This window comes from Cyprinus carpio, chromosome B14, assembly GCF_018340385.1.
Source record: "Cyprinus carpio isolate SPL01 chromosome B14, ASM1834038v1, whole genome shotgun sequence".
Classification (NCBI taxonomy): Eukaryota; Metazoa; Chordata; class Actinopteri; order Cypriniformes; family Cyprinidae; genus Cyprinus; species Cyprinus carpio.
In genome coordinates, this window is record NC_056610.1 from 14,926,913 (window position 1) to 14,954,749 (window position 27,837).

At 37.5% G+C, this 27,837-nt stretch overlaps 2 protein-coding genes across 2 annotated transcripts in view; one reads left to right on the top strand and one right to left on the bottom strand.

Annotated features, from left to right (window-relative positions):
- The first annotated feature begins 1,681 nt into the window (after positions 1-1,681).
- On the top strand, positions 1,682-4,675 carry LOC109086644 (protein shisa-3 homolog). The gene is made up of 2 exons (XM_042738227.1): positions 1,682-2,115; positions 3,684-4,675. Exons 1-2 carry the CDS (start codon positions 1,842-1,844, stop codon positions 4,238-4,240), a joined length of 831 nt encoding a protein of 276 aa, XP_042594161.1. The 5' UTR covers positions 1,682-1,841; the 3' UTR covers positions 4,241-4,675.
- A 4,166-nt stretch (positions 4,676-8,841) lies between these two features.
- LOC122139688 (phospholipid-transporting ATPase IA-like) overlaps positions 8,842-27,837 on the bottom strand; it is a 54,031-nt gene continuing 35,035 nt past the window's right edge. Inside the window, exons 7-14 of the mRNA XM_042738802.1 lie at positions 25,104-25,182; positions 23,004-23,065; positions 22,622-22,678; positions 21,412-21,519; positions 13,165-13,253; positions 11,922-12,014; positions 11,556-11,647; positions 8,842-9,092 (exon numbers count right to left, since the gene is read on the bottom strand). Of these exons, the coding sequence (XP_042594736.1) occupies positions 8,995-9,092; positions 11,556-11,647; positions 11,922-12,014; positions 13,165-13,253; positions 21,412-21,519; positions 22,622-22,678; positions 23,004-23,065; positions 25,104-25,182 (678 nt within the window). The 3' untranslated portion in view covers positions 8,842-8,994. The remainder of the gene's footprint in view (positions 9,093-11,555; positions 11,648-11,921; positions 12,015-13,164; positions 13,254-21,411; positions 21,520-22,621; positions 22,679-23,003; positions 23,066-25,103; positions 25,183-27,837) is intronic.

Consider the following 27,837-nt stretch of genomic DNA (forward strand, 5'->3'; position numbering starts at 1 on the left):
CAACACAGGGACTCGTGGTAGCGTTCACCTTTTCTTCTTCCGAACAATCATTTTCCAAATGTCCCAAACAGTCAGAAGGGAGCTTGATCAGAGAAAAGAACTTTGCACCAGTCTTCTGCTGTTCAATCTTTGTACTTCTTGCAGAATTTCAGTTGGTCCTTGGTGTTTTTCTTGGAGAAAAGTGACTTCTTTGCTTATCCAAAAGTCTTTTTACCTCACTGTGTGTGCAGATGCTCTCACATCAACCTGCTGCCGTTCCTGAGCAAGCTCTGCTCTGCTGGTGACACTATTTCATAGCTGACTCCTCAGGCAGAGACGGTCCTGGCGCTTGCTGGACACTCTGGGATGTCCAGAAGACTTCTTCACTGCAGTCGAACCTCTCTCCTTGAAGTTCTTGATGATCCAGTAATTGTTCTTTCAGGTGCAATATTCTTTGTAGCAATTTCCTTGCATGTGAGGCCATTTTGATGGAAAGTGATGATGGCTGCATCTGTTTCTTTGGAGGTAAGCATTGCTAAAAAGAACACAATGATTGGAAGCGCTTCTTCCCTCCATCACTTTGCTCTTACAATCTATTTATGATAGTGATTTCACCTGACTAGTACTCATTCACACTTACACGTGTTGCTGATATGATGACGCTATTAACGTTAGCTACTTATTTTGTGTTAAGTAGCACTTGACTTTTTTTTTTTTTACACTTTAAGTTACACTGTCAAAAGACTTTAAGGTCTTTAAACCTAACTATGTGATGGTGTCACATACATAGACCTATCACACCTGCAAAACTATTTGTAAAAATAACCATTTGAGCCCACAGATGGGAAAAAGCATTTGCTGTGGAAGAACACTGGCTATTTATTTTCAAAAATGCTGACTCGTTTTAGATGTATTCATTAATGCAAGTGAGCCTGTAACAGTCAGTAAGCAGCCTTCAGGCCAGGGTTGTACCAGCTTTACATAAAGAAATAATAGCCAGAAGAGGGCGACAACATGACACTAATTTTAAGGCAAAGTCTCCTCACCCCTTTCCAAACGACTGAAATACGCCAAGGATAGCCTAATTCTGCGAATATAAATATAAATGAATTAACCGACCAATTGAAATGAAATGAAACGCTTAACTTTTAAAGACTCCATGCTATAAAAAAAAGTTTGGTTTTAAATAAACCAAAAAGAAACTGCTAAAAAATAGCATTAAATAAAAAAAAAGAAACAGATCTTTTTATTAAAGACGTTGGACACAGAATACAATCAGGTCCAGATATAATTCTGCTGTCCATCTTGCGTTCCCCGCGCAACAGGACGCAGACACCAGCTACATGAATGCGCACGCCAGGCCAGCCGTCTGCGCGCGCGCGAGTCTAAAACAAACTTACTGGAAGCTGAGCACACATTTGAGAAGTGGCTTCAGTGCAGATGCTACTACGTCATGTGTCACAGTCACAACTTCTTGAGTGAGAACTGCAGGATAGGAAAGTGCTTTTACCAGGTCTTTGATAAAAACGCATTGGTGATAGTTTATTATTTTACATCCACATGGATATTAGAAGCATTCGATGAGTAGTTTTACAAAAAGACTAAAAATGACTGTAACAGCGGGAGCGGATGAAATGCGGATAAAATCATGGAATTTCTGGAAGTGATATTTTAAAACAATCCAAGACCGGCGCTGGGGTGAACTCTTAATTCTGGATTTGAACAACAATCCCTGGATTTAACAACAGTGACATTTAAATCTTATGAGCTGATGGAGTATTTTCATAAATCAGTTCAAGTTCGTTTACCGCTCGCTTAACCCAAAAACGCTCTGTTTGAGAGTTAAAGCGCGTCTCGCCGGTATGGTGCGCCTGCTGAATTGCCTGGTCTTGGGGTATTTGACATGGAATCTGCGGATATCTGATGCCCGGGGAGAGTACTGTCACGGCTGGCTAGACAGCAGTGGAAATTACCAGGAGGGCTTTCAGTGTCCGGAGGACTTCGATACGGCGGACGCGACGGTGTGCTGCGGGACCTGCTCGCTGCGCTACTGCTGCGCGGCCCCCGACGCGCGTCTCGACCAGGGGACCTGCACAAACGACAGAGAGGAGGAGAACGACACGCAATACGCTGCCCGTAAGACACAGATGAACTCATTAATAAAAATATCTGCAGCATTTGCGTAATTTAAAAACATTTAGATAAAAAAAGATGTAAAAGTAACAAACTTTTTATTAAAAAAAGATTCGTCATTACATGTGTATGATTCCGAAAATTGACTGAACAAATATACTATAAAGTTTAGGTTCTAAAAAAAAAAAAAAAGTAGTAAAAGTAGTTTTATCCCCTTACTATTAATCATTTTAAAGCGTTTTTAAAAGCGAGTAGGCCTACTAGATATAACACTGCGTTTTATGATAAGCAGTAGGCTGAATAAACTACATGATCTAGTTTAGAACAGGGATAACAAATTAAGCCATAATGACATCTGACTGAATTACCTGTTGCCAGCAAAATGATCATATTACAGAATGTCATAACAGGATTCTATGATATTTCAGGTCTTAGTCATGAAGTTTATTATACACAGTTTTACTCAGATAAAATACAAACAGCAATAAAGGGATTTCAGTTCGCCAGCACCTGTTGTAATATCTGACAGACCAGAGTAGAGGTTAACCTGACACACCTGCAGTCACTGGAGAAAATGTTCTCATCATTAGAACTTGTTACAACAAATTTGTCATTTCTACAAGATGCCAAAAGTTAATCGTACTTGGTCTCATTTCATTATGTACACAAACATATAGTTTAATACCATAATAGCAGGTGATTTTACGATGAAATCCTGATGATGCCAAAAAGGAAATGTACAGTAGGTCACCACTGTAAGTCGAATTACAATCAAGCACAAACTAAATATTCTTAACTCTGAATATTTTTATACAGGATTCATTAATGGTTCTGATAAGCTGTCAAACTCTAATCCGTTTGACCTAATTATCATTATTCCTCATTCCACTTAATATACTGATCTCAGCTATATGCAAGTATATAGGATAAGTGAAGTAGTTGTGTTGGTTACTAATAATCAAAACAGTTTCTTTGTCTAAATATAATTAAGCATTCAGTTTACCCAGGATTTAAAACACATTTGAGCGTTTAGCCTCAAGCAAACAGTGGGAATGTTTTGAACATGTAAAACAAAGCTCTTGCCAATTTAAATATTGAAAAGATATTATTTTAAATCAATTACAATGTAAAATAAGCAGTAGAGGTTCAGATAAGGAAAAAAGTTAAAATACATAGTAATTATTGTGATGTTCTTTCTGCTTTTTAAATAAATATTCCATATTAAATAACCCTTTAATTAACAATTAAACAAATAACTCACATTATCAGTAAAAAAGTTAAAATAATTACAAGATTGTATAAAATAATCTAAATCTTAAGAACTCATGGAAACCTTGAGTTTCTTCAGTGAATAAAGGTTCTTTAGATTATTACAATGTTCTTCACACTTAAAAAAAAAAAAAAAAAAAAAAAAAAAAAAAAGATTATTTTAAGGACTGTTCAATTAAAGATTCTTTGGAGGACCAACATTTGTTCTTATAAGGCACCGCTTATGGACCCTTTATTTAAAAATATAAATTAACCGAGGAAGATTCGTTTTTCTAACCTCCCGGGCCATTTCTCTTTCACAGAGCCCATCTACGTGCCCTTCCTGATGGTGGGCTCCATCTTCGTGGCGTTTGTAGTGGTGGGTTCTCTGGTGGCCGTGTACTGCTGCACCTGCCTGCGACCCAAGCAGCCCACACAGCAGCCCATCCGCTTCTCACTGCGCAGTCAGGGCGAAACCATTCCCATGATCCTCACCACAGCCCCTCCCAGCCTGCGCACGCCCTCGCGCCAGTCCAGCACTGCCACCACCAGCTCCAGCTCAGCTGGAGGAGCCAGCTCCGTCCGGCGCTTCTCCCTGGGACGGGGTGATGGGCTGGGACAGTGTTCGCAGCAGCAGCTCCTGATGGTCTCATCTTCCACGGCCTCCTCTCCTGTGTCCGTGGCTCCGGCGCAGCCACTATTGCCTCCACCTCCTCCACCGCCCTACACCTCCCAGCAGGGCAGTCACTCTCTCCAGTTACAGCTGCACCAGCAGTCCCTGCAAGGCTCTGGCTTCCTCCTGCCACAACAGTACTTCTTTCCCCTGCCGCAGGAACCGTTCTCCACAAACAAGGGCTTTGCTGACTTCAGCCAGAGCTGACCTGGGGTTCCCTGATCAAAAGGAAACGGACACCAAAGAATCTGTCATTCACAATGTCGTTGTTGTAGACTCGTATTACAGGGGCTCCCGTTCAAGGAAACAGGCACTAGTGTGTCTTTCAGCAAGCTCGACTGGCACTTGTGAGACCGCAGCTGGAATATGTGGGCCGCTAAAGCTGGTCAGATAGTGAACTATCAATCTGACAGACACTTAAGTGCTGGATACAACATGGAAGCCTAAATCTACAACTGATCGTATCTCATATGCACTTTTTAATTTGCTTATTTGATGAAAGACATCTAATTGTTTTTTTTGTTTTTTTTTCAGCTGATCAGTGACTCTCTAATGAACAATTAGCCTCTGTATTTGAGATAATTTGATATATAGATGGACAGAATATTACATGACAATCTCAATCCCATTTTAGGGGTCCTACACACAAATGGTGCCATGTATGAATGAGGGTTTTATAGAAATTATCTTATTTTTCCAATGGGTCAGAGATCGTAGGTTTAGTTGACAGACTGAAACAAAAATGGTTCATGTTTAAAAGAGGCATTCATCATGCATTATTCTTGCTCATAGAGTATGTCACATAAGGAACAGGTTAACATCATACGAATGTGCAGCTACCTTTGGGAAAACCTCTGTTTTTAATGTTTGGAGAGCACTCATTTTTCAATTTAGTATAATCTGTAGCAATCTGAAAGCCATTATTGGCTTAGTTTCAGATCACACTGGCAACACAGTTTGTTGTATTTGATAGGAGATGTTTTGTAAATGATCAGGTGTATCTAAATATACAGAGCAGCTGGAAGCACATCATGTGACGAGACGGCCTTCAAATAAGTATTACAGTCTCTAACCAACAGTGTTTTTAAGCTAAATTAAACAGTTTTATCTTTCACTTATCTTAGTTGGTCTCATCACTCTTGAACATCAGTAATGCATCAGATATAAAATGAAAGAACATTCAAGAAACTGTATGACATCAGGTTCCATTTTAGAATTGACTGAGAATATGTGACATTCCAGTTATCCTGTTACCCAAGAAGGGAAAGCTTGTTTTAACCTATGGACTAATTCTTTCTAGGGACACAGCCGGGGATACATTTACATCAAGTATGGCCAACATAAATAAACGGCTGTTATAACAATATGGAACAGATAACAACTCTATTAATATCACCGACCAACAGAACAGTCAGAACGATAAATCTAAACTACAGGGGATGTCATCTATTTGACGCATCTCCACCTTTTCCTGTTTGGATTGATATCGCATCCTGTTTAATGCCACACACGATGACCAGCTTCAACATCATATGTCTTTCCACAATGAAAGCAAAATTCTATACAATGCAACAATCACAGAAAATATTTGTTGCTTAATATACATACATACACTACTGTTCAGTTTGGGGTGAAAACATTTTCTGAAAGAAATTAACACTTTTATTCAGTAAGGATGCTTTAAATTGATCAAAAGTGATCAGTCAAAACATTTATAAATGTTACACAATTTTTGTTCAAATAAATGCATTTTTTTTTTATTTTACTTTCTATTATTTAAAGAATCCTGAAAAATGTATCATGTTTTTCACAAAAATATCAAGATGACAAATCGTTTCATAAGAAGGATGTTTCTCCACAGAAACCAAGTGATAAAAAAAAAAGTTTTCAAAAGTTTGTTGAATACAGTGGGTGCTGAGCCAGAGTTTGCTCATGATTAAACAGTATAAACAGATTTTGGTGGCTGTAAACAAGACATCAATATGAATTTGAACACCCTAAACTGCTCCCTAAAAAGGCTCAGCAGTGCACATATTCAGGAGAAGTGCATATTAGCAAGTGCTGTGCAGACAGGGAAACACTAAAAGGTCTTTAATGTCTTCAGTGTCTTTACAAGACATGAAATCCAGTGCATTAAGTGTTAACTGTCTTTTTAAGTCAAACATTATAGTGGGCAGAAAGATTTATACATGCAGGGAAGTTTTTGCTATAATTTAATGCATTAGTCTAGACAGGAAATAAGCTCTTGGAAGTTTATGGTATGGAAACAAAACAGATTATTGCCAAATCATGACTCTGTGTTCACTGAAACCCCAATGGAGTCTCCACACAATACAAATAATCAGTGATTCTCCTGATGCCTGCTACAATACTGTTCTAACACTAATAGTGTATATCTTGGACAACCCTTGAGGCTTCATCGGGATATAATTAACAGAATGCAACAAAACATGAGAGAAATCACCAAAGAAGAGCTTCAGATGGAAAGTTTATTTCAGTAGTCCTTCATGGCAGTTAAGACAAAACACTTAAAAGTTTGCAGTTCCAACATGCTAAACAAAAAAAAAACAAAAAAACAAAAGATCTGAATGAAAAAAATAAAAAATAAAACACCCAATAGAGAATTAGAAACCATATAAAAGTGCATTTTCATTCTTTAAAGTGACCAACACTAGAGGGAGATTCAGCGTACAATTAACATTTAGGCTAAACCAAGAACCACTTTTCCATTCATGCAATCAGTCACTTTGACAGACAGGTTTTAGAAAGCAACAGTCCAAGCTTTAACCAACATCACTTCATATTTCCAGTGTTCGAGTTGAATGATGACCCACAATGCCAACAATCGGTCAAAAGCACAGCTTAAGGAACGAAATGCACAGTAGCTATAAACATATTCTTTCCACGTTAAATAAAGACGTTTCAGCTGGAAGAAGAAGAGTTACAGTGAGATCTGAAACTAAATGAAGAACATGTACGGTACATCCTTACAGATAAATAATACTGCAACTGATATGAACTAGATAAGAGAATATTCATCACATAAGAGTTAAAAGAGTGCATTGTGCAACATCTCTGGTCAAGCTTTAGCAGAGCTTCATACAAACCGAGACACACAGACACACGGGACACACACATGCGCTCACACACTTACACCTGCTGACGTACAGGGCCATGCATCGGCATATAGCTCACCGTTAGTATACCTGGAGTCGTGCAGACGAACAAAACAAGCAGCGGGACACAACCAGACAACACACGCATCCTCATTCCAGTCTCTCAGGCTGCTTTAATATAGTTATACAGACATGCATACCGACAGGGTCACGAACACTCACGCAGTCACGCACACATCCGAAATGTAGATCACATGCACATGCAGACAACACACACTGCGCAGACGCACGATACAAAACGTGCTCTCCCACAGGGAGAAGAAAACCAACGCACAAACTCCACCATCAAATAAAGAAGCGTTAATACGACAGTTGTAGTCACTTAAGCTCATGAACCACGACGAGTTTCTGAAGGGGAACCACAAAAATGAGGGACGACATTTTCATAACAAAGCAGATCAGTCCAAAAGTCACACGTAGTCCAATATAAAAATACAAATTCACTAAATAACTATAGAGACAAAGTTGTATCGATACTGTGTGGGTCTGGCAAAATCCTCCGTTCCTCCCCTATGCTAATGGCACTTATGTTTGAGGGATGAACACTTTGTTCCAAGTCAAATAAACGTTATGGTGAACATCTGATAGTCTAAAAGAGTTTCACGCACGAGCCCCTTACGATAAGCCGAATGCATAAACGGGGCTGAGGTTCAATTTGTGGCTTAAAAAGCTCTCATTTTGCCCGTGTAGCCTGATACATCATTATTTTGGTCTAACGTGTAAGCGTGCGGTAACACTGCCCAGCTAGAGACTCTGGAATACTATCTCTCTGTTAGGCACCTTTGTGATCATTACAGCCGTGTAAGACGTGGAATGCAGAAATGTGTTCAAAAAAGCTGTTGAAATGTTGCCAAATTGTAAAAAAAAAAAAAAAAAGAAAAAGAAAAAAAGGTAGATACATGCAAGCTAAGATCTGAAGAACCAGGCACGATAAACTGACTGATCAAAACAAAATCAAAAAACAAAACAAAACTTTTGAAAAAAGAAAGCTAAACAAAAGTTAAAATACAACATAAACTAAATGCAAAACAAAATTCAAAATAACTTAATACAAAAAAAACAAACAAACAAAAAAAACATACCTCTTAATGGCTGAAGGCAACAACAAATATAAGGCTTTGATAGCTTGGAATTTAACATGAACAATAATAAAATAAAAATCAAGGATAAAGTTGTCAGTTAGATGCAGAAAGCATCTAAGGGTGTGTAAAAACAATTATAATTTCTAAATTTTGTTTTTAAAATGGGGACTGCATTTCTAATATTCTTTGGAACTTCATTTCTGGTTATCTGGCATGCATCCTGTTTTCTGACGCAAATAAAATACATATGTGATATAAAAACAAAAGGGAGTGTTTCATGTGCCATTAATGATTAGGAAGTCACAGTCAAAGACAATTACCACAAATGTTTCTCAACACCTTTATCACCACCCTCATCAACAGCACATTTTTGGCTGTAACACTCATAGCCGAAGGAATGGCGGAGGAGAGTCAATTCTTTTTGCTGTTCTCCTCTGTTTGACAGACCAGAAACCATACTGACCGCAGGCTGGGCAAAAATATGCTAGCACAGTGCTCGTGTCTGCTGTTGAACATACAAATACAACACAGCAGAACGTGATTTTTTTCCCCCTCTCTCCCTCATACTGCTTCATTTTTCGTATCCATTGTTGCCCAGGGTGCCCTAGGCTTGCCAAAGTTAAACTGACAGTCTTCAGCACTCTGTCAGCCTTTAAAAAGTTGAGTGACCGCTGAGAGGGGGCAGGGTCCAGCGAGCCGGATCTCACCACTCACTGGTCCGTTGCTTGGTGGTGTCATAGACTCTGATGACCTCAGACTGGGAGAGCACGCCATTCTCATCCTGTGAGAATGCGTAGCCGTCTGTAAACAGGACCCAGAAAACAAGTGTCAGATAAATACTCTCAACAAAAAAACATACTGCTGGCAAAACACAAAACAAAAGATACAAAAAAAAAAAAAAAAAAAAACAAAAAAAAAAAAAAAAAAAAACACAAAAAGATAAGAAAAAAAAACTAATAATTTTTTTTCTCTCTAGAACAAGCCTTTTCCTAAATCATCACCAGGGTGTACACTTTGAAAAATAAATAAAAGATTATTTAAATCTGCAGGAAAATAATGTTTGCAAATATTACTAACAGTACCAAAAGTACCGTTCTCATTTTTTTTGCGAAAAATGCACAATAGAAATAAATAAAAGTAATGTAAATCCTTTATATTTCTAAATAATATTATGTAAAATTACATTATGCACGCATTACGTAAATGATATATAACATTAATAGTATAATAATAAAAAATGATAGACAACTATATTTTATTATAAATATTTATGGTCATAAATAAATATATATTCGCTCCGTAAGAAAAAAATGTGGGAATATTGTCCGTAAACTCAAAAGAGGATTCAAAGACTGTCTGGATTATTCTGTTGTTGGGAGTCTAAGTGGGGGTTTAATAAGCCCTTACAATGACCTGCATACACTAATGGGACCAAAATGTCTGAAAATATTTGTAGTGGTCCAAATTAAAGGAGGTCTTTTGTCTGCAGAAAGACGCAGCAAAAAGACATCAGTATGCACAACATCCTGACTGCCTGCTTCTAGAAATAAACAAAAAAATTCAAATCAGTCTCAGAGGGGACCTTGGAAAAAAAAAAACGGCTTTGGCAGTGTGGGTGGGCTGACTGGGACGAACGGGGTAGTCAATAGTAATTATCTTGGCAGACTCTAAATGGAAGCTGGCAGGAAATAAGACACTGTGAGTGTTGTAATGTCAGATTATTGATTCTACCTTGAAAAATCAACTACTCTTTCTTAAAAAAAAAGAAGAAATGTGGCTCATTACATCAAATATGGCTACTGAAGTCTAGAAAAACTAGAAAAACAGGTGTTCTCCTTTGATTTGGACTCCAAGTCTATCAAATCCTAGTTATTTTAATATTAAAGATCTTGCTCATACTGGCGCTATGGTCTCTACAGCACTGCACACTGGGATTGGCCCTTTGATCTATGACTCACCTTATGTCTCAACCGACTCGATCTCTACCTGCTGGCCTGATGGGGCACATGCAAGAGGCCGAGGAGGGCAATGCATGGTGGGAATGATAGCGGGACATTAAAATGATTAAATATGACTCTGCCTGTCAATCAGGACACAGCAGCACATGCACAGGTGGGGAATGGGAAGGACGTGATGGACAATGCAGGTTTAATTATAGCATTAATATGTATTGTGTTTATAAGGCAACTGCATTAATATTTAGTGATATGAGCTAAGGGGTAAGAATGCATATAACATCAGACTATCACTGAACGTCCCCCATCCTCACCTAAAAGCAAACACAAAAATAGAGCAAATAAAGAAAGGTAAAAAACAGAAAATGTAAATGTTAAACTATAAAGAAATGTAAAGACAATGCTTCTCAACTGGTTATGCTTCAGGAGCCAGATTTTCCAACTTTTCTTTTTTTTTTTTTTACACAAACGTACAAAAGAATTAGTTAAAAATGATATCCAAAATATAATTATAAATAAAAAAATTCTAAACAAAAATTCAATGATTATTTAATAAAACACATTTTAAATAGTTTATAATTTTATAATGAATTTATATATATCTCGATTTTTCTATCCTTACTTAGCTGCATTTTTGCATTTGTTTTCAGCAGTGTTTTCACCTACTGTTAGCAACCTCAATCAGACCTGGAGCTAACCAGTTGAAAACCACTCAAAGGAAGCACATGAAAACTGGAAGTGTAGTATAACAGCATATCCAGGAAGGAAATGTTAGTAATTTAATAAGACTGTGTGCATGTGTGTGAACTCTGTGACTGTACATATTATGACCTCATGAATGAGCTTTAATAAGTCAATTTTGGACTGCGATATCCTCAACAAAATTTTCCAGATTTAAAGCGGAAGGCCAAGTTGTTCCCTGCCCAAAAAACAGCTGCCTGAGAAGGAACCCTATGACCGGTGCCATCTCAGTCTAACTTGAGCTTTGCTAATGCAGCTGTTGCTTTCGAGTGATATTATGACTACATTAGTTACTATCTGCAGCTGTCAAGAACAACCATCCTCACCTAATTTTCATGGGTTTTGGTTCAGATTTGTACATCTGTGAGTGTCTGCAGTTGCTCATCCATAAGCCCTTGCGTTTGAGAGTGAACCTGCATTTTGATGCTGCAGATGGGGATGGTAGGGTGTGTGTGCATCAGTGATTCTGCATGAGTCTGTCTGTGATGTCTGCGCTGTGGAGAACATGTAGGTGTGTCTGCGTCCGTGTGCCTGTGGGTGGCGAAGCACATGTGTGTCGCTGACGTACGGAGTAGATTCTGCTGCATGGAGTCAGACCGGTACAGACTGACGGTGCTCTTCTTAAAGACGTTCTTAAGGAGCTGGGCTCTCTCGGTCAAACTACAGGAAAGGACACAAAGAGGAACATTGCTGAGACACAGACATAATTATGCACAAAATGGACAGCTCTTTTCTCTTCCCGCAGAAGAGCGATCGAATTAAAGACAAACTTCCTGCTGGACAGATGTGTCTCCAGTGAGAGGCTGAGGATTCAGAATGAGACCGGAGCCGGGAGAGCAGCCAGTAGGATCGTTTACACTTGGAGGTGATCCCTGCTGATCTGCTGTTTTTGCTTGTTCTGTTTTATTATGAATTCATGAGGAATGGCCCTCACCTCTTTCCGTGCACCACAGCTCCTGGATCTTTCGACAGCGCCTCCAACTCCTGCACCTCATCAACCAGGGTCTTAAAGCAAACCTTTTTCATACTGAAACGGGGTAAAAAACAAACAAACAAACAAATAAACTAGTCAACAGTCAAAACTATGACAAAGATGGAAGAAAAACCCCTCAAGGTGGAACAATTTTTATATAAGAATTCTTGTAACGTCAGACTATCACTGAACATCCCATATTATGCCCTAAAAAAATCGCCCCCCCCAAAAATATTTTATAAACAAATAAACAAATGTTTGATTAATAAAATGTGATTAATACATACAAAAGCTGGATTTTTAGAAGTTACATCTTACAGTAATAAGTGTTTATTACACAAAAGTAAACAAAAAGACTTATAATAATAATAATAATAAAAAAGTTTAATTCATAATAAATTTATTATTTTGCCTTTATGTTATTCACTTTATTTTAACAATTCATATTTGGTTTCAGGTTTCTTGTTCAAACACAACTGCATTATGTCAAACTGACTTGAAATGGTTATTCTTCGGCTTAACACAATGTTCATTTTGAGTGGCAGGATTTTTAAGTAGCAGGATAGGGAAATTATTTTTTTTAATAAAATTATATTTTATAATATTTTTTAGCAAGATGAGAATATAAGAACATTTGTTAATGTTTAATGTTCTATTATGTTGCTATTTAAGTTTCCGTCACTTTGGTATCAAGTGTGTGCTTGGGTAATATTGACATGCTATTTATGCTGATTTAATTTAAAAAAGCAACTTTAATGGGAGAGCTGGATGTAATCAACACCATTTTCCAACTGCCAAAATCTAACATCATATGTGTAAAAAATTTTAGATTTAACTTGCTATGTTACTGTAACACTTTGACTGAACTTCATTTAATCATGGACAATGTTTCCACATGATGGAAACATATTATTAGATACTTAATGTACAATGAACTAAAGTAAACTGAATAAACTCAACTGAAATTAGACATGTCCAAATAACTTGACTCGTTTGTATCCAAATAATTTGATTCAATTCTGTGGAACCACTCTCCATGATTGAATCATGTACAGGCAAAAACTTATTTTTTTTTTGAGTGTAGCAAGCAATTTAAATTATACATCAATACTTTTAAAACTGTATACATGACACAAACCTCTGGTGACCACAGAGAAAGATAAGTTCAAGGTTTAATGGCTGGTACTGAAGAATCTCAACTTACACTTTGTAGGCCACATCAAACACCAGAGAGGTGATGGGAATGAAGATCAGACCCATCCAGAAGACTCCTGAACTGAACATCATGTCCGCCTGGAAAACACACACACACACACACACACACACACACACACACACACACACACACACACACACAGATGAGACAGAGTACCAAAGAGAATTTGTGACTGATTTCCAAACTTAACCCAACCATTTAGCTGGACTCTCAACATCAGTACTACATAGAGCTTAGCCTTCAATTACCGATCTGACCAAAACTTAAAAGATGTAATCTAGTTAAGGGGGGCTGGAATGTGTCTCATCCTGGTACAATGTGTTTAAATGTGTGTGTGAAAGATGAGAAGCCAGACAGACAAGAAGAGGTGAAATGAGAGACAGATGAGAGAGGTAATTGGCTAGAGTATGGATCCCAACTGTTAACTGCTAATAGTACTTCCCGGATCACCTCTCTAAAACCCTGATCCCAAATGATGACCCTGACCTATCCGAATTCATGCTTCTTATGATACATGGGAGACAGTGGGGTAAGATGCTACCATATTAAAAAAAGGGTCTATCATTACACAGCTGCTTGTGCATGTCAGAAACAAACACACAAAAAGGACAAATAGAGATAGATAGATAGATAGATAGATAGATAGATAGATAGATAGAAAAAACACACTCTCCCCCATGTGTTTAAAAATATGAAATGAATATGGAAAGCAAAGGAATATAAGCCACTGCAATCACTCCATAGACACCAACCCAAATAGTTAAAAGTGCCTTAAAGTAAAAAAAAGTAATTTTTCTGCTAAACTATTTCAACTTGGGCTGAGATTAGGAAAAATCTATGATGGTCATTATTTGTGTCATATTTTAAAATGGATGAAGTCAGGTATGCATAAACAGCACTATCTGTTATCACAGTCAAGATTACTGGATGTTACCACCAATCACTCTTAGAAAGCACTGCATGGTACCAAGCGCAAAACTCAGACACATAAGTCTTCATTACTTTAATGAATCAGTTCATAACTGTAGTAGTTCATAAATTTCCTGCAATTCCAAATTGGAACAGAATAAACTCGTTATCTCAAAAATTTCCACAACCAAAACAGACGATTCCTAAATGAGAGCCAAAGCAAGGCCAGAATCGGAACATCCATCTGCCAAAATACACTCCTTAATTAAATAAACAAGCAGCGAACAGATTCATCTGCTTTGAACTGGGTGATACTCAGACAATCAGAAACAATCTCCCAGATAATTATAACAGTTTGTCCTTTCAATGTAAAATATCTTAATTGTAACAGGCACATCCAAAGTGAAGAGTGCAAAAGCCTGTGAGGTAGCGAGGAATTTGGAGAGAGACAGAAAGAGAAAAGGAGAGAGAAAAAGAGTAAAAAAAAAAAGGGTGCTCTGTGGTTCCACAGGGTTTGATTCACAAGACGGAATAATCTAGCATGGACTAGTGGGGTGTGAGATGCAGTCGTCTGTGCTTATCCTGTTTGCTTTGGCCCAGCTGTGTCGAAAATACCTGTCATTAAATGTCAAAGAGCACCGATCCACCCCCTTGCAATGCCATTCAACATACATGCTTGCACCACTTGTCTAAACTCTGCACTCTGAGACAAATCAACTTCCTGTAATCGAAACCAGTAAAGGCCCCAGCACAAAGCCGAGAGGCACACCTGCCTGCAGCAATCTACCAAAGGTTTCAGGTGTTCCCAAATTAGTTAATCTACTCACCATTAAAGGAAAATAGACTTTGATGTCTAACAAAACATCAGGGAGGCAGGAAATCCCAAATGACTGGAAATCAAAATGGCTTCCTCCACCCTACTAATGTCATCTTTGACCCTGAATGAAACAAGCGTTCTGTATTGCCAAGTGGAATTAGAGAAAATTGTACATTGGTGAAAAGATATTCATGGTGTGCAGAAATTCGACAGTCCCAGAGGTAGCATGTAATTTTCTCTTTGATAATGGCAGTTTAATAATTTTCTTTGGGGGCCAATGTATTGAACAATCAGACAGGACCAGGGGGCTCAAAGACATTAAGTATGAATAAAACTAGTGGTGGGAGTCAATAACTAAAAAAGTATGTCAAACTTCATAAATATTTTCCTGCTAAGTTGTATGGTATAAATACTCTTAAAAATCAATAAACAGGTTACTTTGCTATGAACTGTACAATTTTAAATTATAAAGTGAACATACAAACAGTATGTTTTTCTAACATTTCTATGGATAGTTCTGGTAAAAACACAAATCTAGTTGGCTTTTGAAAGCATGCAGGCCAGGTGTGTATTTTTACGGCAGAATAATAAACCACTATGGCCTCGTCTCGGCTGGAAATCAAGGGTGTCCGCATCCACTGTTTAGACAGGACATCGACTCCCTCTGTCTCTGCTGGACACATTCTCCAACAAATATACATACACATTATGCAACTTTCCTGCTGGAAAAACCCAGGTAAGGTAGTAGCCAGCCACCATGTTCCATAAACCAGCTTAAACTGGTAGGTCTTTGGATTTGTTTATATCCTAGATGGTATACCAATGGTCTACAAACGCAATTTACAGCTAAAGTTGATTTTTCTAGTTGGACGCCTCTCTCAGCCTTAAAAACATCATGCATGCAAAATATTAAGTATGCAAATACTTAGAAAGGTAATTGTGCAAAGATATGCACACATACGGTACACAAAGCATCCCATCGTTTGTCATAAGCAATCAAAGCACTGAATGTGTTCTCCAGAGCTGGCATGTGCGTTTGAAGGGCTCTTCACTAAAGCTGAACTAAAGTTACCGCTGAATAGGGGGGTTAGAGCACATTACCTTATTGGATTTGGCCAAATTGTACATGCAACTTGGACAAAAGCTGATGCTTAACGGAAATCTGACAAAAACAAACTCTATATAAGCACACACTGTTAACCACAATAAGTTGACACATACACAAACCTTCATGCACAAACTGTAATTAATCAAAATTACTATGTTGCTCTGTCAGAAGCACACATTAACGGACCATTTAAAATCTTCAATCAGGTCTTTCAAAACCTGAAAGCAAACGTTGACAGATTCTATTAGTGCTTAAACCAGGCAAACTGAGTCTGAGTGTTTATCATTCAATCCCACGTGGTAACTTCCTCTGGTGATTGACAGGATGGATTAACTATGCCTGGGTGCACTAATCAGCAGTGCTGTGAAACAGCAGAGTTTGGCTGCTCATGCCTGCCAGTGATAATGTTGGCCCAAGAATGTTAATACCATCCATTGTGATGGTAAATATGAGATGAGAACAATTCAGACATGGTCATTCACCCTCGGCCTGGCCTTTTGGCTTTACGGACTACATACTAACGCCTGAGCCAAGCCGACTTTATCCACATTCACACACACACACAAAGTCATGTGCAAGAAGAATAAAGAGTGTTTTTGCCTTTTCTCCCAAAACCTAAATATTTCACTTGCAATTAATTCAAATATGCTTTTATTACGAGCCAAGCCAGTCACTCAAAGAGTCTAATGTCAACTTGTGTATATAAACAACCTAATTGTAAACGGTCTATCAAAGTTCCTCTAGTCAGTTTGTGGTTTGAATGTCTAGAGCATAGAGATTCAAAGTCCCAGTGGACCAGATACAGCTGGAGTCCTATCTAATTCCTGTTGTTTTTGAGAGAAAAATAGGAAGAGAAAAAAAGCAAGAGAGACATCTAATTCCAACAGGGCTTACGAAAACAGCAAATCTCAGTTTGTCTCAAGGCATGGTGAATGGAGGTATTCACAAGGCCTTCAAGTGTCCAGTATGGAAAACACAAACACTCTAATATCCCATCATCCCGTGTTCCAACATCTCCATGGACTGAAGGAAATTTAGGAAAGACTATCTGAAAACACAAAGAACTCAAATAAACGAATGTTGGCATACATTCTGAGTGTGTAGAAAATTAGTCACTCAGTTGGAGGAATAACACATTATTCAGAGCACATCACACACTAATGTAATGGAAAATATTACTTTAAAACATTCCAAACTACCTCTTCATCTCTCATACTGTGAGGAACATAGGCTGCTCAGGTTTTACTGATTTCTGGAGTTAAAAGTCAAATTTCCATGACTGGTAAGACAAATACCTTTAGTACTCAAAGTGCCACAAATAGTGAAACTTTCAAAGAAACATCACTTTTAGAATAAAAAATGTATTTGAAAAAAAAAAAGTGTTATATTCTAGAATATTTTGTAAATATTATAAAAACGGTAGCTTTTCAACAGATTTTAAGCAGCCCTTTAAACATTACAATATAATGAACTAAGATATTTGACTAAGATGTCGGACAGGAATTGCCTGACAGGTTCGGTTTTAAAAAAGTTTGAAAGAGAGCAGATCACACACACACACACACACACACACACACACACACACCGAGTTTCCAGTATACAGTGTTACAAGAGCAGCAGGCTGTAGTTTTATCTGCTGATAGAGAGAGTGGGGCTCTAAAGGTGAAATCTTGTACATCAAAGAGAGTGGAACAAGATGAATGGTCTGTCTCACACAGATACCAGGTGCACTTGTATCAGACAGACCTGTCTGATGCATTCAATTGAAGAATGGAGAGGAATGCACCACAGAACACTTTCAATGTGGCTACAGCTTACCGTTACATCACGCCTATGACATCTAAAGATATTTTTTTCATCACTGTAGCACTTGTTTTATCCACTGTGACTTTCTTTAGAGTGTTATCTAAATTCTACATGCCTTTGGATGCAATATGTGATGTCTGTCTGTTCAAAGGTGCATTCATGACTTGACTGGCTGAATGTGTGTGTGTGAATGTGCATGTCTTTAAACAGGTGTGTGAGATGAGGAGGGCTTTGTAATGGCAGGTGAGGTGATAGCTGGGTAATCGGCAGGCTCTTGATTTCGAGTACTGTATTTCAAGTTGCCTTGAGTGTGACATGGTGCGACAAGACTGTCAGAACTAGTGCAGTAGACAACTAGATCAAAAGTATATTGTTAACATTCATTATTTGACAGTGCATAGAAACTCAACATTACTAATTGAGTAGTTGTTTTAAAAAGTAGCTGACTAGTCAATGAGTCAACGTTTAGCTTATGTAAATTGCTACAGCGTGAATCCCGCACACGTGAGATGATGCCAATGATGTCCTGAATGGAGTAAAAAAACAGATGTTGTCATGGTTTCTGTCAGCCTCTGGGCAGCCCTTGGTTCATTCAAGAGGTTTTTAGAGCAGTTCAGACCATCTCAAAGGTCTGTGCTTCTATTCTTTATTAACTTTATAAACTTAAAGGGGTCATATGATTTCAAATTTTCCTTTCTCTTTGTAACAATACAATCTCTCATAAAAAAAATAAGATCTGTGAAGTTGCAAAGAATAAAGTCTCAAATCCAAAGAGATATTCAGTGTTTCAGAAGGCGGGCATAGAGGAGAAACAATAATGTACAGTATGTGGAAAATAATGTATTTTTTTAACCTTATACCGCATAAACACATTTCATTACACCAAATACACAAAATAATGTTCTTTATAGCAGCATCATATGACCCCTTTAAGGTTCACTGTTTCATCATTAGTGTGACACTACAAATAAAAAATTTAGCTGTCACAGGTTAACATATAAAACTACACCACACAGCTACACGAGGATGTGAAAAAAATCCTTTTGGAATGCAATTATGTAATTCACAACTAGTCGACACAGGCCCTAAAACTAAAGCAATCAACTAGTAGTTGTTTCTGAAAATTGTTCACTGTTTGAGTAAAAACTTGCATATTAAACACATTTCTCAGTACTCCAAACCATTTGGCAATACAATTTCACAAACAAATAATGGAATTTACAGTTTAAGTTCCTTAACTCAATTTTCTGAAGAACACGCGCAATCAGCAGGGATGCATTTAGTTAATCAAAAGTGACAGTAGAGACATTTATAATGTAACAAAATAATTATATTTCAATTAAATACTGTTCTTATTAACTTTCTATTTCAGAAAAAAAACTGGACAAAATATGGTTTTTTTTTTTTTGGCATCAAATCAGCATATTAGAATGATTTCTGAAGGATCACGTATACTAAAGAATAGAGTAAGACCTGCTGAAAATCCAGCTTTCCCATCTCAGGAATAAATTACAATTACATGTTTTGATCAAATAAATTAAGCCCGGATAAGCATAAGAGACTTCTTTCAAAAACATTACAAAATCCTACCAATGATTAAAATATTAATATGTCTATTTTCACAGTATTTCAAGGTACCTTGGAGTACCAAAAAAGTGTCAAAATAAGGATGCATTGTGTGATATGTTAGAGTGACAATTCAAGTAAATAGATTTAATGGTGTGGCATGTCTTTTAACTCTTTCCATCATAATCGTTTTCCCCTTTCTCAGACCATCAGGCAGCTGTGGCAGCAGTCAGAGATCGGTGTGAGGTGGCCCAGAGTTCAGGTGTGTTCAGGTGCGCTCTCTCTCAGGTGTCCCCCGTGCTCTGATGTAGTGCTGTTGCTATGGTTCCCCTTGGCATTGGGTTACCCTGAGCCTCTAGGGTCTGATCTACTCTACTACCCTACATGTAAAGGGAAAGAGCTGATAAAAGAGCCCACTTGACTGGCCATTCAGGACGGGTGTGCACATGAAAGGAAGAGGCTACTTTTACACAACGCCAGATGCTGGGATAAAAACCTTGGATGCTTTTGAGAGTATTTAGACAACGCCAACAATGTGTGCGAACAGAGCGTTCTCCTATTGGTGTCCAGACATTATATAAATAAATAGCAAAACAGCAAAAACACATGAACTTTTATTATCTTTGATTAAAACCATACCAAACTATTATAAACACACAAGTATTCTCTCTGGACTCCAGGACATCTGAGCTCTCTTCTCACACAAGCAGTTGTAGATGTTTTTAAATTCTTTGCACTTCTTCACAGGTGACACAAATAGGGTCTATTAGGCCCCATTAGGAGATTATGAGGTGAGAAAAGAGCAGAGACCTGTGGTGCCCCAAGGCCTCATGGAGGTGTAGAGTTTCCAGCCTAATGAACACACACAAACTCTTAATGCTCAGATTATGGCATAGATAGTGTAGAGCCCCAGGCGAGAAAAAGGGTGGTCTGTGCGTGTTTTATATCACCTGACACATCCAGAGCCCCAGGGATAAGGATGGGAAGTGTGTGGTTTTAGCTTAGTATAGTTTGAAGACAAATTTGAATTATAAAGCTAGTTAAAAAGTTTTTTTTATTAATTTTTCTTGTTCCTAAATGTCTTATGCTCTGCAAGGCTGAATTTATTTAATCAAAAACACTGAAAGACAGTAATTTGCGAAATATTATTACAATTTACAGTATAACACCGTGTCCTAACTAATTTTCCATGTTAATAAGAGTTTTTGCCCTAACTAGCCACGAAAAACGTTTTTTAATTCCGCGACGTCATGGCTGGAACAAAAACATACAAACTATATGACATAACTATATGTTATAATCTCAGGTACTGATTGTGTGATTTATTCAAAGTTAAACGTATCTAATGTGAATCTGAATGCCATATTGCGTAGCATTTATAGCCATACTGAAAGCAACAACAGATAGTTTACCTCAGATCTTGCAAATAAATAAAAGCAAAGATGTATGTTAAAACTGTGAACTCAGTGCAAACCAACAAGCATATTGTTTTAAATTTTCATTTATTCCTGTGATGCAAAGTTGAATTTTCAGCAGCTATTACTCCAGTCTTCAGTGTCATCAAATCACTCTAAGACTACATTCACACTGCAGCAGATTATGGTATACTCGAGAGTTACTCTGTGCTACACACGTGTCCAGCGAGTGTTGCACTAGTTTGTGCATGATGACAAATGTGACAAATTCTCCATCCATTCTCACTTTGAGGCCTGCAAGTAAATGTGGCTGTCAAAATCTCGAACACTGAGAGTGTGAACATAGACTAACATGCAGATTCAGTGCTCAAATTATCATTATGTCGAAAACTGTTGTGCAGCTTATTATTTTGGTGTAAACCGTGATCATTTTTTTTTTTCAGGATTCTTTGTTAGAAAGTAAGTTAAGATAGATAGAACATTTTTTGTAACATTAGAATGTCTCTGCTGTCACTTCTGATCAATTAAAAAAATTCTTAAAAGAGCAAAAAACAGTAGTGTAAATAAGCAAAACTTTGTTGTTACCCAAAACTTGTTTGTACTGTATGTCTTACCTCTCCTGACATTTCCGGGGCCAGAGGAATCAGAGGCCATAGTGAGGAGTAGATGCCAAAGAAGACTACCCACAATCCAATGCTGCCCCAGATGGCAATGTGGCTGAACTATAAGCCAGAAAAGATTAGATAAAACACACAGTGAGTTCATTCTGCTGATAATACAGAATGAACACTCAAACAGCACAAAACCTCATCTGAAAGATGTATTATAATTTTAGACTAGTGACATTCATAACAACAACCCTTAACACACATGAATTTTACATGAACACATGCTAAATCACAAGTGTGCACATATGGAAGCATGTTACACCCATGTGTTTTTGTTTAATCACATGATCATCAAGCATTTGAAGCTTGAAATTTGCACATGTGAAACATTGGAACCACATGTGAATGTTCCAAAACCACACGAACATCAAAATCATGCGATTCTGTGAAACTTATACTTGCAAAATACAGTGCAGTGAAAAAGATTGAATTTTTAAAATGCATGTAAAATTTTACTATGGCATAAGTATATACAGTAGCATACATTCACACTTATATTCAAATGTTTGGAATAATTAAGATTTTTTACTCTTTTTTGGAAAGTTTGTTGCTCACCAAGGCTTCACTTATTTGATTAAAAATACAGTAACAGTGTGAAATATTATTACAGTTTAAAATAACTGTTTCCTGTTTGAATACATTTTAAAATGTAATTTATTCATGTGATGGCAAAGTTAAATTTGTAGCAGTCATTACCCCAGACTTTTAAATTACATTTTAAAATTCAAACTTCAAAGAAAAAACAGTTCTTATAAATTTAAATATTTCACAATATTACTATTCTTACTGCATTTTGATTTAAATTACACTAACATAACTGTTGATCACATTTTTAATTCTGAGCATTTGCCTTGTAATCACCATTATAGTAATACAATTTCTAATTTCTAAAATGTAAGCAACAGTTCACTATAATTGCATATGTGAATAAGTGCTTTGATAAGTGATGCAACCATGACATCATCTCTGAATGCTCTGAACTTTTCCATGACATCAGTGGCAGAAGAAAAGGGTAAGTGAGAGGAGTGAGAGTGAGGGGGGGTGGAGGAGCGTGTTTCTACTGATAGAAGGACAATAAAGTCAAAGGAAATGGGAGGACACAGTGAAATGGAAGAGAAAAGAGATAGAAGGATGGAAAGAGTCATCCAACACTCACCATGGTCCAGGACGAGGTCTCCAGCCCAGCCTTCAGACACACTGTGATCACCACAAACTGTGAGAGAGACAGGTTCTTATCTGAGGTCGCATGTACACATAAACAGATTAGATTGTACAGACGTATGATCTAATGGGAGACAGTCGGCAGACAGGAACCTCCAAACAGATTCTGTTTGAAGTACAGTTTGAAATAGAGCAGGTCAGCTTCATTTTCATTTCAGTGCTTAAAAAGTTGGCAAAAAAAGGAAGCCAAAATCCTCAGTGAGGCCAGACTCGGCACAGAAGGAACATTTCACAGCAGGACAACCGGGACAAAGTGTCAGGCGACGGGGAGGACACAGAGACGCTTTGTGAGGATCTGAGGGCCCAAATGCACTTACTGTATAAACCATGTTGCCTAAGAGGAGATAGTCTGGTGTCTTTCCGTTTCCAAAGACGGTATCTGTGAGGAGAATCAACAAGAAGGCTTTTAGAGTGAAGGATCACATGCTAACACACACATTTCAATGCAAAACACAGGTCAGTGGGACGGTTGTAGACACTCCATTAAGATGTTAAACTCAAGAGGGATCAAATGCTCAGATTAAACAGACAAGAATACCAGAAATCTACTGTTTACATACATGATGGTAAAATGCAGACATTTAGACAACTTAATATGCTTTTGACTCAGGATATAAATTTAAATTCAGGATATTAAACATCTGCAACTTTGATTTTGTTTTTTATTAGAAGTACAAAATTAGGTATTAAATCAAAATATTATTCCTCAAATGCTGTTAACAGGGCTGTAAAAAGTGTTTAAAACTTTCTCTAGGATGTCCTGTTAGAGACAGAGCCATGGCTTAGTGGAGCTGTGGTGCTCATGTGGGTTATGCAAGTTTGAATATGACCTCTTTACGGGTTTCTACCTTTTCTCCCTATTTTGCTCTATAGGCCAAAACAGCATTTATGCCTCTTTAATCCAAACCAACAAGCTCGTAATGAACTTATTCTCCTCTTATGACACACCTGTGCTCCAATGGTCATGTGAATAAAAGGTAACAGTGGGTGTAAAAGGAGCTGTTGACAGCTGTACAGAGAGGTTTGGAAAAGAGATCTCTCCAAATCATTAAAGATTCATTGACCATTGAGACAATCTGGGTTTTCTTGACTTTTCAAGATGATAGCTATTGGCTTGTGCTAATTGCTTCAGCAAACATCCCCGATTAAATTGTACAAGTTCTGGCTTAAAATCTGGGAAAGCCACATACAAAAACTGCACACATGGTGTGTGGTTTAGTGGAGGAGTATTAGTCATTCTCCGATTGTAAGTGAGAGCGGATGATCCAAAACCATCAGTGCTCTGGCACGGCGAAACACAACGGACACCACATGTGGATCAGGAAGGTATGTGCATTTCAGTGTGTGTGTGTGTGTGTGTGTGTGTGTGTGCGTGTGGTGCTGACAGGCTGTCAGTCAGACAGAGTCTCCAGTGCTTTGTTTAAAAAGCAGGTCTGATTCTGACTGTGTGGTCCTGCAGTCAGCCAGATATTTGTGCTGACACACACACACACACACACACACACACACACACACACACACACACACACACACACACACACACACACACACACACACTCCTTTGTACATGCTTACACTTATGAATACATGTAAAGAGCAACTTATAGACCACAGAGCAATTTATTAAACTATAATGTTAACCTTAGAATGAAAATTGTGTCATTATTTAGTGTCAAGCTACAAAAAAACAGTATGGATTGTAGATCTGTTGATAGATTTGTGTGAGGAAAAGCCTCACATTTTAAGTTATTTGACTAAAATTTGTTCTCAAATTTACTAAGAAAAAGTGACTTGTGAATCATTTTGAGCTCAGATCTTTATAAATAAGTGGATCACGTTCACAAAACCTGTATGAACGATTCATTCATAAAGTTGAACTCACTAAATCCAAATAATCCATTTAAAAAGATTATCAGTGAACCATTAAATTAAATATTAAAATAAAATTAGGCCCTTTTTGTGACACAAAGAAATCATATGACTTTGTACACAAGTCGTATAGATTTTTTTTATGCTTTTATGGTGCAACTGTATATGTTTTGATGCTTGACAGCCACAGTCCTCATTCACTTTCATTACAGTATATTAAAAGTAAAAAGGATATTTGTCAAAACTACTGCTTTTGTTTTTAATGGAAGAAAGTCATATAGGATTGGAACGGCATGATAAATGATGACAATTTTCACTTATGCATGAACTATAACTTTAAATGAGTTTGTTGGAATGGAGAAAAGGAGAGAATGTGTGTGCACGTGTGTGTATATGAGTGAGTGATCTTCAGATATTCATGGTGGCCAATGAGAAGCAATTAAGCTGAAGAGAGAGCAGCCCCATCTTTCAATAATGACACCCACTGACCTCAAAAAACAAAACACTAAACGCAGTGTGAGAGAGAGAGCGAGTGTATGTGAGCTTACCGTGCTGGAAGGCCTTGAGGGGAAACCAGAAGAGGATGACTGAGTGAAACAGGCCGTTCAGACAATGAGCCCAGAAGACCTGCAGTAGAGTGGAGGAGGGGTGCAGGAAAAAAAGAGAGAGAAGAGAGGCATGAGAAAGACAGTGGCCACCCTAACCCTGCCGGTGACCCCTGACCCCAGGCTTTGTGTGTTCTCAACGCTAGGCTAAGTGGAAGGTTTGTCAGGCCTCCCTGCTCAATGGCCACCCCGCTGACAGACACTTTGTATATCCTGTGAGTGAGGAGAGAGCAAGAAAGAGGGAGAGGGGAAGCGCGCCAACTATATGAGAGATGTCAGTAAGCGGTGTTTTTTCCGCCATCCCTTCTCTTTTCCCTGCAGTTAGTTGCCTCATCGAATTTCCCCAATCGTTCCTTTGTGAGTTGTGTGAAAAACCCCAAATCCTTCATGGCTACTTTTAGTACAAATACAGACAAGTTTAAGAAATTAAGATGTATGAGTCTGTCGCTACAGTGCATGGTTATTTGGGAGCATGGAAAAACTATCGCTTACACAGGTACGGCATAAAGTCTTTGAGTGTCTGCGACTGTATACATGGGCATGTGGACTTTGGATGTGCCATTTAAACAAATATCCTCCTCCAAAACCGCCTTGTTTTGAATTTACATTATGCACAGACGTGGCCAATCAAAACACTAATGGGCGATGTAGCATGAAACAGCCGTGAAATGAAATCAGGCCCGTCACATGTCCAGTTTCCAAACCCTGCTTTTTTTTTTTTGGTGTTGCTCTTTTCACCTCTGCAAAGTCTAAGACTGTTCGCTGCCCACAGACACAACAGATTATTTCCATATTTATAAGCAAAACAGCATAATATTTGTGCTGAGAGGCAGTCAACAGTATTAAAAAGTCAATTTTTTTTTTTAATTCACAAAAATAAATAAATACAAATTTCTCCATATGAACAAAAATGTTATTAAAATGAACCATATTTGTGGTGTTGCTGCTAGAGAGGACCATTTTGTGAATGAATCATTCTTTTGAACTGGTTATTTTTAATAGGTCATTCAATTCACAAAGTGCTTAAAGGAACAGATCACCCCAGAAATGTAACTGTCAGCTTCTAAGGTAATTTCTCTCAAAAACCTTATTGTTTTATTTCTATCAATAAGGATTTAATTGCAAAAAATTCATACAACAGTTTCATGTGAGGAAAATGACTTCATTTTTTTTATTCAATTATTAAACACAAATTAATATTTTTTTAATTACTGTAGCTGAGAAGCAGTATTATACAACAAATGTTAAATGAAAACGTGAACGTAAGGGACCCTTACAAGTCATGCAAATGAATAAATGATTACACTTCTCTTCAAAAGTTTGTGGTCAGCAATATTGTGAATTATTACTACAATTTAAAACGGTTTATATATTTTAAAATGTAATTCATTCCCATTATTGCAAAACTGGAACTAAAACACTCCAGTTTTGCAACAGTTTCACATTTGATTAATTTAATGCATATTACCTGGATAAATACATTTTAAATAAATAAAAATAAAATAAATAAATCTTACAGACCCAATGCTAGTATCTGACAGAAAGGGCTAGAATCTATCCATCTTTTTCCTATGTCCCATGATGCTTTTCGCAAATTATGAGAGCAACTTCTGTTTACACTGTAAACAGTCAGCAAAACGTTCACTCTATGAACGCAATAATAAGAATTTTCATATTTTCATTATGAGGTGACATTATTTTACTCACCTTTCAACCATCGATCATTAAAATTCAAGGAAATTTAAAAGTGTAAAAGCATTACATTACTTTCAACATACCATGAATAACTCCTAAAGATCCTGCTTCTATCCCCAGCAATATTACGGACGAGTTAGATATCATTACAGTAATACATGTCTATATTTTGTAACAATTACATTTTACATCATACATGTGAAAACAAACCTGTAAAGAGACATGAGGATTTTGGGAGAAAGAAACTAAGTGCATTCCAGGAAAATATTCATGGTTTATCATAAATGAAATTGGGAGAGCAGACCACAAATGCACAGTATATGCTCTCTTTTTTCAATTACTTACAGCGGAATACAAAGGGGAACATGAAAAACAATCAGAAGGAAAATAAATGCAGCGGCTTAAAAGAGCTATTCTATAGATGTTGTTATATCACGTCACATTAATATACCAAATGTAAACATTTTTTCCTTGCCTTCAAAAAAATTTATAAAAAAAAATAAACAAAAAAGAATGAAAATGAAATGAAATGAATGAAAATTAAAAGCCCATTCAGTCAAAATGACGGATAAGGATTATTTTTTGCACAATCTTATGATTTGAAATGATTTGTTGCAGTCTTTTTGAGAGGAATTTCCCCACAACGGAAGTGCTTCCAATAATTTTAAACGCAAAAGGTTTGTTAGGAAAAAAGGTGGATAAAGATCCTCAGTCTGTAAATGTCGAAACAACTGCCACAAGTTTTTCCAAATCCAACCAAGTGGCAGCTATGAAATCTCTTGAGGGGGATGGGATGCAGAGAAAAGAGAGGAGAATGAGAGAGTGGGGGAGAAAAGAGGAATACCCTGAGATTGTCTTGTTCTGTGTTGTTTTCACAGAGGCCCTGTATGACCTCTCGGCATCTCTGCCCTGACCCTCTCACCTCCGCTATCGGCAAAGCAAAACAAAGCTCAGGGCTCCGGCTCTCAGACAGCCAGCTCAT